The sequence below is a fragment of the Zootermopsis nevadensis genome, unplaced genomic scaffold, assembly GCF_977971745.1.
Source record: "Zootermopsis nevadensis isolate Lab colony 2312 unplaced genomic scaffold, Znev_1.0 Znev_ptg000027l, whole genome shotgun sequence".
NCBI lineage: Eukaryota > Metazoa > Arthropoda > Insecta > Blattodea > Termopsidae > Zootermopsis > Zootermopsis nevadensis.
Window position 1 is genome coordinate 5,524,716 of NW_028259159.1, and position 14,041 is coordinate 5,538,756.

General features: G+C 37.5%; 1 protein-coding gene across 1 annotated transcript; it reads right to left on the minus strand.

Moving 5' to 3' along the window:
* Positions 1 to 2,151: 2,151 nt before the first annotated feature.
* Positions 2,152 to 13,965, minus strand: LOC110839683 (uncharacterized). The gene is made up of 4 exons (XM_087356768.1): positions 13,959 to 13,965; positions 12,659 to 12,704; positions 10,209 to 10,778; positions 2,152 to 3,974 (listed from the first exon to the last, which is right to left on the minus strand). The coding sequence occupies exons 1-4, from the start codon at positions 13,963 to 13,965 to the stop codon at positions 2,507 to 2,509; spliced, it is 2,091 nt and encodes a 696-aa protein (XP_087212894.1). The 3' UTR covers positions 2,152 to 2,506.
* Positions 13,966 to 14,041: the final 76 nt, after the last annotated feature.

Consider the following 14,041-nt stretch of genomic DNA (forward strand, 5'->3'; position numbering starts at 1 on the left):
CAAAAACCAATGTAATGATCCCCAATTTTTTTTAACCTATTTCAGTGTTCATGTCAGGCTTGTCAAAAACTACACATCTATATAAGTATTTGAAAATGACAAAGGTTCGTAGGTTAAAATCCCTCCTGAAATATATCTGATAACATAAAATTTATTAATAATATCTGCTACAGAAAAGGATTTACTATTACCACAAAAATTTGTCGCTGTGCTAAAAAGTCATGGTTCCCAAAATAATCATTTTACTTCAGCATAACTATTTGACTTATCAAACGTAGGTTAAAATTAAAGTTACTGGCCTATAGAAACGCATCTAACTCGAGTAAATTATGGCCCCGTATGATGGAGGCAGCACGTACCTCTGAAACGCCGGTAGAATTCTGCCAGACTACACGTCACAACAACCCAGAAACTTGAAAAAAAAAACATTTCGAACACAAGACATGAAAACCGGCACAGATTCTCATCTTCTTACATCAGAAGTTGCTAGCCAACTTGGTTCACTTGCGGTAACCAATCACGGAGGATCATATAACATCGGTTTCCTACAACTGAACATTTCGTTCCGTGTGCATATTCTCGGGGTGATGTTCACTTTGAAATAAGTGTGTAGAAGAAATTTTGATAACTTAAAGAAAAACAATTACTAAACACATCATCCACATTCCATGATAAAAATTACAACAGTATAAATCCTATCAAATGCCGCACCCTCCCCCTTTTCAAAATTTTCCAAGGCCGTCGGTTTAAAAATAAAAATAGTTACATTTCACGTAGATCTACGCAGTTTGAAGAAAGTATTCTATACCCAGAAATATAGATAATAATTATAAAACAAAAATCTACAAAGAAATTTGCTACACTGTGAACAGAAATGCATAGTGGAGACACCTATGAGCGTATTACGAGAATATGTAAATTACTTCAGAGAGACATCTGTACACCACAAATTAAACTTCGCTTCATACACTTGACTTTTTTTCAAAAATAGGCCATCATCTTCAATGATAGTGATTTTAGCACGGTTAGACAAGCGTAATATAATTTTGAATATATATTGCACCTCACGCGTAGTTAAATAATCATATTTTATAAACTCAGAAAACGAAATACTGATTATTTTATATCGAATCGTAATAACATTTTGCGTATATTCAAACAATACATCAGATTTGCAACCAAGCTGCAAAGCAACTGTGAATAATTTCGGGGGGGGGGGGGGGGGTGTTTCAATTTCCCCCTTGATTTTTCTGGAGAGCCTGCAGGCACAGAACCAATGCTTTACGAGGGGCGTGTATAAAGTTACGATCAATAGAGAATTGGGAGAGGAATTTTCTCAGCGTTAAAGCGTTTTAGACAGAAAATATGGCGTAGACATTATTTTTTAAAAATCTCTTTAAGTATTTAAAAATATTGGCCCTGAAGATGGATAATCGGAGTTTAAACCGAAACAGTTTGCTCAGCGATCAACAGCAAGGCAAGCTGAGTCACAACTAGAGCAATGATTGATGAATATAATAGGCTATTTTAAAAGAACGGATATACTAAGCAGCAGTGGCCTATTTTAAGGCACAATCTAAGCATCTTTCTTCAATAAGAATCTACAAACATGACAAGATACTGAAATCAGGAAGTTCTAATTCGGATCTAGTAATTTCTTCATGAATACAAATTGTTTTATTAGGGTATTTTCATTGTTTCAAATTTGCCAGATCTTCGAAAACACTTGAGTCATTATATCTGGTTAAGTGACCTGTTTACATGATACAGAATGTTCGGAATTTTACCCGTAGAAATGCCCTCTACACGAACACCCAACATTTCGTGTGCTTTCTGCATTTGAGCATGGCGTCCTACATTCAAAATATTTTCTAAAGTACCTTAGCATAAGTTGAATTTGCTGTTGTTAAATCGCTAATTAATTGTTTTAAAAGTTCTGAAATGCTTATATTGTTGTTATTTGAATACGTCACTTGCCAGTAAGGAGTTCAACATCTTGCGCAGTAAGTGGGGGATCCGTCTTCTGTCTAGGAGCAGGTTTTATATGAACCTCCTGCAACGAGTACAGCTACAAACTACGCATTGTCTGTTTTTCAAGTAAATATGGTGGACTAAAACAGAAGTGGAAAGGGAAGAAATATTACTTCATAATTTAGTACACACGTCACATTTATTAAGTACAAAATAAAATTATCACATTAGATAAATTTTAATAAATTTAAAATTCCGTCACATTCTACATGCCTTAACTGTTTCCGTATTTTCAACGAGGTACTTCTATTAAAATTATTAACCGTTTTATAAATTTATTTTTTCACGTTATCTCTGAAAATAGTCTACATTTATAACCTTTAAGTTACATGTCGAATTACAATCATCAAACAATATATATGATTTAAGAAGCACACACACACACAGGCACTTAATGAAATCTGTACGATGTCCAACAAGAATGGAAAGGGATAATTTAAAAAAAAATGATCCCCCTATTTTCATACCAAATGCTTTACTCGACTACTACATTCTGGACTTTTCTTTTACCATTGGAATAAAATTTCGTGATAGAGGCATTCCTCCCTTCAAAAGTCACTGCAACATTATCTCCCCAGTAAAAATTCCTCAAAAGTGGGCAATGCACACGCTGCATTACAACCTCATAAAAATATCGATCAAACAATGTACCGAAGAATAAAGTCCTGAGATTCCTAACACATGTCAGGATATATTCTGCAATAGCAAGGTCATCCAATAGTAGCTGAAGAGTCCTAACGCTCGGCAAGGTATCAGAAGAATTCAAAATGGCGCCAGGTACGTTCCAGTTCATTGGCAAACGAAGATCGTCAGATCGTGAAAAGCAAAGATGTAGGCACTCTACTGAGGTACAGTAACGCACAATATCATCAAAACTCGTTCCAGTAACATCAGTGAAGTTTAAACAATTGAGTTGACTGCCTACCGACTTCAGGAAACCCTCTACAAGTTTATAAGTTGAGAACCAGAGACCAAATTCTCGTAAAGATTTCAGACTTACCAGTGGCGTCAAGGTACAATTTTTTACGTCTGTCAATACAAGCGAAGTAAGGTTGGAAAGCAATGTTACGGAAATAACGTAAAGAGTTTTAGAACAGCTAAACCCGAATTTCTTCAAAATTTTTGTTCGGAATATGGTAGAAGTTGGAGACTGAGAGGTAACGGCAGTTTCCGCTGAATCTCTTCCCTCACCGACATTCATTCCCCTAGATAAGTCATCCTCAATGAGGTTGTTCAACAAATCCAAGGGAAAGTCTCCGGAGTTGTTGATTCCACCTACATTCAGCTCCTCCAGATGTCTGAATCTTAAAATACTAGCAACAGCCAAAATTGAGATACCTTTAGAATAACTAATGTCCAGGCACTTAAGTTTCCTACAGTTTTCAGCAAGGATTTCTACGTCTCTGTCCACGCAACTGCGAGATGAAAATTTCTGTAACGTGTCAGAAAAGCCCCTCAATTCCAATCGCATTTCTTCGGTTCTCTGTGCCTTTCCTATACCAAGATCTGTTAGCCCCTTCAGTAGAGACGTCGTCTTATATATTAAATCACAATTTTCAATTTTATAATAATCAATTAGCTCTCGATGTCGAGAATACCGAAGACAATCGAGGTTCTTCACTGATGGATGTATCACAGATTTAAGTACCATCGGCGATATTTCCTCGCAAGCGTCTCTCAAATTTGGAAAATTTCTCAATTCAATGTAAACCCTATTAACGCGTCCAATTAGCAGAAGGGTGACCTCACTGGCTCGTTGTCTGTGTACAGATGCAACAAGTTGCTCCAGATCACTGCACGGTTCGTGATGGTGATGATACTTGTTATCATCACCTCTTGGTTTTGGAGCCTCAATCATCTGCCTCATGGACTGAGACACGAAGACCTCCAGATGACTGACCATCACATTGAAAATCGTGTCAGAAGTAACAGGGAACTGCATGCTATAAAAAATAAATGTATTTATCAATATTTGTTTCTCAATATTTCGTGTGCCTGAACAACGGCGTGCGCTTGATTCTACGCTCTGTGTGATCGATTTATTTTTGTCTATTGGTGATACGCGAAGAAAGGTAATTTACGTTAGACAAGGTTTTAATATTCGTGGTAAAACTAAAATTCGGGATTAGGTCTATTCCGAATATATCACTTAAGCATTATTTCTCTGTGTCAAATCATCAAATACAATAAAACTCGAATTTCATGTGGGTACTTGCTAAATTAACTGCGCTGAAAGTTAAACCTTGATTCATTTCACTAAGTTTTACGTTGTTACTTAGCCGAGAGAAGTAATTCTTTAATCTATTCAAAATGTGGGAATCTCCTTGTAGATCACCATTCTTATCCTTTACCAAGTTACTTCTAGATCGGTAACCCTTCCTAAATTAAATTATACCTCTGTAAAAAGTCTCTAAAGTTTTTGTTCTTACTGTGTGTTACAAGCTCATTAATGTTGTCCTTCTGATATTCCAACCTTTTGTTCTTGATTGGAAGAAAGAAACAGCAAACAACACATAACATGAGCTCATCTAGTTCAGTGAGCAAAGTAAATAATAACATTAATAATAAATCCACTAATTTATCCATAAATTTTAAATGTTACGTCTAAACCAACTACAACCTCCTAGTTTATAAATACTGCCAAGTAGATCGAGAAACGTGCCCTGGTTTACTGAACTAAACTCGTACTATTCAGCACTTGAATGTCATCTCTCTTCCATGAAATAGCATGCGTAAATTTTTAAATGGAGTCTGCTTTAAATGGGAGAGAAATTTTAATAACAAAAGTAATCTTCTTATATTCTGTAGAGAAAATGTTTCAAGACGTGAGATTTTAGGTTCTCACGGCTGCCAATATAAACATGACCGTCTTCCACGATTCTTGAAGGAAACATGAATTGTTAACATCTTCAAACAGAATACACGTTCGTAACATTTCCGTACGGCATGGCATATAACGCAGTAAATTTACGCCATGTTTTTTCTTCTCTCTTAACTTTCACCATAAATCGCGAAACACAACCGAGATATTCGGCGCAATGAACAGTAATCACGAAGATTTCAATTTAGCAATAAAATAAATTACGTGCATGAAATTAACGAAGAGTACGTAAATATAATTAAACAGCTCACCTTCTAATTAAGCGGTTAAAATGTACCCTCACAATATGACGACAACACTAGAGGAAGACTGGAGAGTGAGTGACTCAATAGCTCAACTCCAACTGGACGACCTAGAAAAGTACGAAAATATTACGTAACTTCCCGGAAGTAAACATTCCCGACGAAAACTTCCGGTATGAAAATATATTGATACAAGGTCCCATTTGCACACGGCGCTAAAAATGTTTTTGGTTTTAATTCCAAATGTTATTTTTATAAATTAAGTTTTATTAATTTATTTGTTTATTCAGTTGTCTTAACTTGTCAAGTTCTCAATCTAGAAAGGTTGCCGATCGGCCAGGAGAAACTTACGCTGAGGCATGAACCATGATTGGTTGTATTTGATGTGGGGGAAAAATTCTTCCTGTTGTTTTGTATGAATCTGAAACGTTATACCCAACATTTAATGAAGAACGTAGATTGTGAGTTCCGAGATTAATTAACATTTGACGTATAAAGCAAAAATAACAGAAGGCAGGAGACAATTCAATGGTTTTGAGCTTCGTAATTTGCATTCTTATAATATTATACTTGAATGTCCTTCTCAAGCCGTCAGTGAATGTAGCACTCGTGAGATGAATGATAAATTAATTCATATTTCTGGTCTGAAACCCCGACGGGAACTGGCCACTTGAAGGACTTAATCAAAATGTCAAGATAATATTAAAATGTGTTTTAATGCAATAGTATCAGAGGTTGTAAATTGGACTCACTTGCTAGGCTACATTATGGAGACCAGTGGCTCGTTATTTATTGAATACGGCATCGTAATAAAATTCCTGGTTCCATAAAAGATTAAACATTTATCATTTGGCATAGTGAATATTATCTTTACATGAACTTTCACCCATGGAGTCTTGTTAGTTTGTTAATTGTAGACCTCAGGCATCAAATTTAATAAGAAAACATTTGTTTAGACAAAACAACCGGACAGACCATAACGTTCATACAATTTACGTTAAATTTATTTAATCTGTGCAACAAACACGTGAAACTAAAACTTTAACTTCGCCCAGTCACTGTCTGAGAAACATTTTCTGTCACAAAACGTCAAACCCTCTACAGACAAGGGCCTTGACAACAGAAACTAAGTTCCAGACTGGGCTGAGTTTAACAGCTGGTGGGAGATGCAAAGTACAGTCAGGCAATAAAGCTATACACTCTGTCCTACAGTTGACCGTAGATGTAAAGAGGGTATAAACACGTTATCAGTATTCTCTGAATGCGAAATACCGATGCTTGTGTACGCTGTATTAATAAGCGTTAGATCACAAGCCACTAAATGAATATTATTTAACTGGTGTGGATATGAAAGGAAACAAGTGTGAATTACACGTGTGTAATATATAAAATCATGCACACAAACATAACTGTTTACACTTTGAAAAGACACTTAGTGCCAAAAGAGTTTCGATCTCAAGAGGCCAACAACCTTCATTTTATGGAATCCGGGCGTATTATGTTGTTTCGAATCTGACTTAGGCTATTTGATCTGTACTAATACGATCTTCTGGTTTGTTGCTTCTTGTAGCAGACTTTTGGACACCATAATTTCATTGAAACATACAACCTCAACCTTCAGGGTTGAAGCGAGGATTTGTATATTGGTGGATTGTATGTTTCTGCGATTAGCAGAACAGGACAACAGCTACGTGTTGCCATTACCCAATTATAAATTACCTGTGTGTACTTAGCATTCGAATATTCCCTCCAATCTATTCATATTCCATTCAGGTATCTGACATTTAAACCAACAGAAGTAACAAACATACATAAACTGATATTTTGTATCCATAATTTTAAACACGAGAGAGGAAGACGAAGTGTCCGGTAGCAATGATCCATCCAGATAAATTATGCCCTTCTCATAGCCCCTGAAACGTCGGTGAACTTCTACAAGACTACACGGCGCAACAACCCAGAAAGCGGACCTCAAGTATCCCTTTGAAGGTTAAAACGTGCACACTTACATATATACTTAAAGCCAGTTAGTTAGTTATTTATTTTTAATTAGTAATTTTATTTTTATTTGCCGTTTTGAGGTAATTGCTCCTGTGTTAAGTCACATTTTAAACAATTTCTCAAAACATTTAAGCCACTATAAACTACCTCTCGTTCTATTTTGTTAGGTACGCTCAAAAACCTTGCACACCGTGCAGTGTTGAATATTTATCTAAAGTATATAAAATCATGCATACAATGAGTAATGCCCACGCAAATTGAAGTTCGCAATCCTGACACAGAGAACACAACCAAGGCTTACCGTAGACCAACGACGGAAACCTCAACTTGGGCCAGTAAACATTAAGCTGAGTGACTCTGTTTAGATAATACACCAACTCGTGCGCAGTTAAACGTTCAGTGTGGTATTACACGAAGTGTGGCTTTATAAAGTGCGACCATTTTATGCTCGGTGCTTTGTAACAAGCCATCGTCTCATGAATTGTATGATTTTAATAGGAAGACTAATGATTTAATATTTCTGTCACTGATGATGACGTCTTGAGGTCGAAACGCGTTTGGCACAAAGTGTTATTTAATGTGTAAACAGTCTTGTTTGCATGATTTCATATATTTTAGTTAAAGCTTTTGAAATATCTTCATTTTACATAAGCTTTTCAAAGCTAGTAGTCAAATAGGTAATTCCTTCTTTCGTGCTTTAGGAATCTCAAGCCATAAAGCCTACCTTGTTGTAAAGATACACAAAATAGTGAGACATGAATATTGATGTATTTATTTATTTGTTATAGAATGCGGTACATATCAGATTTGGCGAGCAACGCTCTGGGAAATGACTTGACACAAAATTTGAGGCGGATAATTGAGGCTTCACATCCAGAAGATGTAGAGAGGTCCCTTCTGAAACTGTCCGAGTCTCTGGAGAAACTTCTTAGTGGTGCGACGGAAGACCGAGCCAGAGAAGTCGTCGTTCTGCTAATTGGACACGTGAATAAAGTTTACACTGAATTGAGAGGTATTCCAGCATTGAGTGAATTCTGCGAGGAAATAGCGCCGATCATACTTAAAACTGTGATACCTCCATCTGTGAATAAACTCGAGTGTATCCCGTATTATCCACATCGAGAGCTACCTGATTATTATGAAATTAAAGATTCTCATTTAATATATATGACGTTGCCTTTACAGAGCGGTCTAACAAAGCTTAGTATAGGAATGGCAGAAAGATCTATGGATTTGAAATTGGATGTGAGGGGATTTGCAGACACGTTGCAGAAATTTTCATCTCGCAGCTGCCAGGACGGAGACGTACGAGTCCTTGCTGAAAACTGCAAGCAACTTAAGTGCTTGGACAGCAGCTTTTCTACAGATATATCAGACGAGGTTACTGAATATATTTTAAGATTCAAGTATCTCGAGGAGCTGGATTTATCTGCAGTCCGTGTTATAAGAAGTTCTGCTGCTGATGGAATGCTCAAGAGATTTAACTCTGCTGATGATCAGGAGGAAACTGGACCGCCTCTTGGGCCTCATTCGACTGCTGCTCCTGCTCCCAAAGTTGGTCCAGCACGTCGAAAGAAGCTGCTGAAGTTCGGGTGTAACCGTGCTGGAGAATCGACCTTAAAATATTAATTACAGGAAAGTCAGAATTTTCAACTTCCGGTATGAGAATATGTTCATACCTCGATTCCACGAGGTATCGTTCACAAATTATGAAAAATCCTAGTGTTTCTTGAGAAACGTGGTTTTCATGGATCACGTTTCGTTAATTTATTTATTGAGATCCCGAATTTTCAAACAAAGTGAATCTTTACGAATCAAGCTAGACGTCATGTCTTGGTGATTCGTTCTATATTTTGAATTCTTATTTATGAACCAAGAAAGACGACGTAATCATAGGTCTAATGAACAAAAACCATTAATATTTCAGTTATATACGTCACGTAGACACGTTTATCTTCCCGTTGGTTCGTTAGACTGTTTCCACACCAACGTTAGAAGAAGGCACAGGAGAGACATTTAAAGTCTGAACTCCAGGATTACGAGAATGTTACGAGCAGTCGAAAAATCACTTACAATTTGTAGGATTTGAGGTTTTCACGGCAGTGAGTTTGAAGATGGCTGTCTTCTGGATTGTTGCTCTGTGTAGTCTAGTAGAAGTTCACCGACGTTTCAGAGGTCAATTCTGCCTTCAACATCAGGGCGATTGGTGGAGGCAGCAAGTACCTTAAAACCACAGTATACTTCAACCACACTACACGACAAAACAACCTAGAAGGCAGCCATCTTCAGGCTCAATAATAATTTTGACAACTTTGCCACGCGGAAAACTGATGTAATTTTATAAATTCTTTGCCACGAATCAACAAAGGCAAATGAAGTTTTGGTCGTAATGGCTACCACTCACGATTATTTAAATTCAGTAGTAGTAGTAGTAGTATAAATTATGTAAATTTATAATTTCAATACATGCAATGGTATAAGATTAAGTAAATGCAATGAAGCGACTTACGTAATGATCGACCCGTTCGATTTCCTGCTCCCAATAAAAAGACCAGCTCATGAAGATGGCTCGCAGACGACTGACCGAGTGTCTGAGCTACAACCACATAGCCTGAAGAATTATGAGAATATTAATTACAGGAAAGTCAGAATTTTCAACTTCCGGTATGAGAATATGTTCATACCTCGATTCCACGAGGTATCGTTCACAAATTATGAAAAATCCTAGTGTTTCTTGAGAAACGTGGTTTTCATGGATCACGTTTCGTTAATTTATTTATTGAGATCCCGAATTTTCAAACGAAGTGAATCTTTACGAATCAAGCTAGACGTCAAGCCTTGGTGATTCGTTCTATATTTTGAATTCTTCTTTATGAACCAAGAAAGACGACGTAATCATAGGTCTAATGAACAATCTGTTGAGCATTCCATCAGCAGCAGAACTTCTTATAACACGGACTGCAGATAAATCCAGCTCCTCGAAACACTCAAATCTTAAAATATATTCAGTAACCTCGTCTGATATATCTGTAGAAAAGCTGCTGTCCAAGCACTTAAGTTGCTTGCAGTTTTCAGCAAGGACTCGTACGTCTCCGTCCTGGCAGCTGCGAGATGAAAATTTCTGCAACGTGTCTGCAAATCCCCTCACATCCAATTTCAAATCCATAGATCTTTCTGCCATTCCTATACTAAGCTCTGTTAGACCGCTCAGTAAAGGCAACGACTTATATATTAAACGACAATCTTTAATTTTATAATAATCAGGTAGCTCTCGATGTGGATAATACGGGATACACTCGAGTTTCTTCACAGATGGAGGTATCACAGTTTGAAGTATGATCGGCGCTATTTCCTCGCAGAATTCACTCAATGCTGGAATACCTCTCAATTCAGTGTAAACTTTATTCACGTGTCCAATTAGCAGAACGACGACTTCTCTGGCTCGGTCTTCCGTCGCACCATTAAGAAGTTTCTCCAGAGACTCGGACAGGTTCAGAAGGGACCTCTCTGCATCTTCTGGATCTGAAGCCCCAATTATCCGCCTCAAATTGTGTGACACGAAATTTCCCAGAGCGTTGTTCGCCAAATCTGATATCGTGGCAGGTTTAAATATGTACCGAATTCTATAACAAATAAATAAATAAATACATCAATATTCATGTCTCACTATTTTGTGTATCTTTACAACAAGGTAGGCTTTATGGCTTGAGATTCCTAAAGCACGAAAGAAGGAATTACCTATTTGACTACTAGCTTTGAAAAGCTTATGTAAAATGAAGATATTTCAAAAGCTTTAACTAAAATATATGAAATCATGCAAACAAAACTGTTTACACATTAAATAACACTTTGTGCCAAACGCGTTTCGACCTCAAGACGTCATCATCAGTGACAGAAATATTAAATCATTACTCTGCCTATTAAAATCATATAATTCATGAGACGATGGTTTGTTATAAAGCACCGAGCATAAAATGGTCGCACTTTATAAAGCCACACTTCGTGTAATACCACGCTGAACGTTTAACTGCGCACGAGTTGGTGTATTATCTAAACAGAGTCACTCAGCTTAATGTTTACTGGCCCAAGTTGAGGTTTCCGTCGTTGGTCTACGGTGAGCCTTGGTTGCGTTCTCTGTGTCAGGATTGCGAACTTCAATTTGCGTGGGCATTACTCATTGTATGCATGATTTTATATACTTTAGATAAATATTCAACACTGCACGGTGTGCAAGGTTTTAAGATCAAAAGTCTTCAGCGTAACTAACAAAATAGAACGAGAGACCTGACAGAAGATTTGGCTTAAGATCGAAATAAAAAAATCAAACAAACAGTCCCTGAAAAACAAAGCTATGGTAAAACAAGAGATTGTACAATTTGTTTCAAAACGTTTCCAATTTCGTGCTGAAAGCAGGGATCTTTGTTCTGAAAATTCTGATCTGCTTTTCCCAGTGCGTCTAGGTTAAGCTTTTGTAGTTACACCCCTGTCGGTGTATACCAGCCATGTGGAAGATTTTCTAAGAGGGATGCAGTTAAAGCGGTCAAACAAAGAACCGAAAAATGATGGCGTTAGGGGACGAAATTATATTCGGCAACGCTGGGCGTAAGCCAGCTGGTGGCATTGGATAAATTGCCGAATTCATTGTCTGTGTATTAGACTAAATAAACTGCTGAAGATAGACGTTCCTTCCGTTCCGACTATTGAAGTTCGTTCATTACATATCAAACTGTTTTGCTATCACTAACATGCATTGTCCACCAATCCGACCAAGATCTACGGCGAAATCTGTCCCGTGTCCTTGACGGCGTACAGAAGTCTAACGATTTAGCAGGGCAAAATTCAGTCAAGGACGTAGTTTATAATGGTTTAAATTTTTTGAGAAATTGTTTAAAATCTAGATAGGTCTATAATAAACAATAACCCTGTTTCCTTACTTATAAATAGGATCAAAGGCGTAGTTTCACAGTGAGGGAAATTACCCACTTAAACTAATGTTAAAATGTGACGTAACACAGGAGCAATTATCTCAAAACGGCAAATAAAAATATAATTACTAATTAAAAATAAATAACTAACTGGCTTTAAGTATATATGTACGTGTGCACGTTTTAACCTTCAAAGGGATACTTGAGGTCCCCTTTCTGGGTTGTTGCGCCGTGTAGTCTTGTAGAAGTTCACCGACGTTTCGACAGGTGCCTGCTGCCTCCATTATCAAGGCGACTGGTGGAGGCAGCAAGTACCTTAAAACCACACTACACGACAAAACAACCTAGAAGGCAGCCATCTCAGGCTCAATAGTAATTTTGACAACTTTGCCACGCGGAAAACTGATGTAATTTTATAAATTCTTCGCCACGAATCAACAAAGGCAAATGAAGTTTTGGTCGTAATGGCCACCACTCACGATTATTTAAATTCAGTAGTAGTAGTATAAATTATGTAAATTTATAATTTCAATACATGCAATGGTATAAGAGTAAGCAAATGCAATGAAGCGACTTACGTAATGATCGACCCGTTCGATTGCGTCCTCCCAATAAAAAGACCAGCTCATGAAGAAGGCTCGCAGACGACTGACCGAGTGTCTGAGCTACAACCACATAGCCTGAAGAATTATGAGAATATTAATTACAGGAAAGTCAGAATTTTCAACTTCCGGTATGAGAATATGTTCATACCTCGATTCCACGAGGTACCGTTCACAAATTATGAAAAATCCTAGTGTTTCTTGAGAAACGTGGTTTTCATGGATCACGTTTCGTTAATTTATTTATTAAGACCCCGAATTTTCAAACGAAGTGAATCTTTACGAATCAAGCTAGACGTCAAGCCTTGGTGATTCGTTCTATATTTTGAATTCTTCTTTATGAACCAAGAAAGACGACGTAATCATAGGTCTAATGAACAAAAACCATTAATATTTCAGTTATATACGTCATGTAGACACGTTTATCTTCCCGTTGGTTCGTTAGACTGTTTCCACACCAACGTTAGAAGAAGGCACAGGAGAGACATTTAAAGTCTGAACTCCAGGATTACGAGAATGTTACGAGCAGTCGAAAAATCACTTACAATTTGTAGGATTTGAGGTTTTCACGGCAGTGAGTTTGAAGATGGCTGTCTTCTGGATTGTTGCTCTGTGTAGTCTAGTAGAAGTTTACCGACGTTTCAGAGGTCAATTCTGCCTCCAACATCAGGGCGATAATGAAGTCAGCACTAGCCTCTGAGCTTCGGTAAACTTCTACCAGAGTACACGTCTCAACAACCCGGAAGACAGCCATCTCCAGTTACAATTTACTAAGAACTTCCAACATAAAAATGTATTGATTTCTTGTTGTCGATGCGTTCCGTTCCACGTGAAATGATAGAAGGGCCGATTTGGCAAGGCCTTGACAATGGGAAGTAATTCCAGGTTGGACAGAGGTTGACAGCAGGTAAGTCCTTACAATTTTCTTCGAAATGTATTAACTCACTAATATCTCCAGACTATACCTACATTAGTAGTCTGAGGTTCGTGATGAAAGTAAGAGTAGAATTCATTAGGAGAACACTTGTTTTTATTCCATTCAAAAAAACTGTTCTAATTTCCTTTGTTATCAAAAACACAGAAGATCAGAATATATAAAAGAATAATTTTGCCTGTAGTCTCGTATGGTTGTGAAAAATGGTCTCTTGCCTTGAAGGAAGAACGTAGATTACACGTGTTTGAAAACAGTGTGTCCCAGGATGATTTTTGGACTCAGGAGGGACGAAATATGTGAGGAATTTGCATAACGAGGAGCTGCGTGAATTGAAAGGGTCACCTAGCATAGTGAGGATGGTGAAATGTAGGAGGCTCCGATGGGCTGGAAATGTAGCACGTAGGGGAGACGAGAGTAAGTAAGGA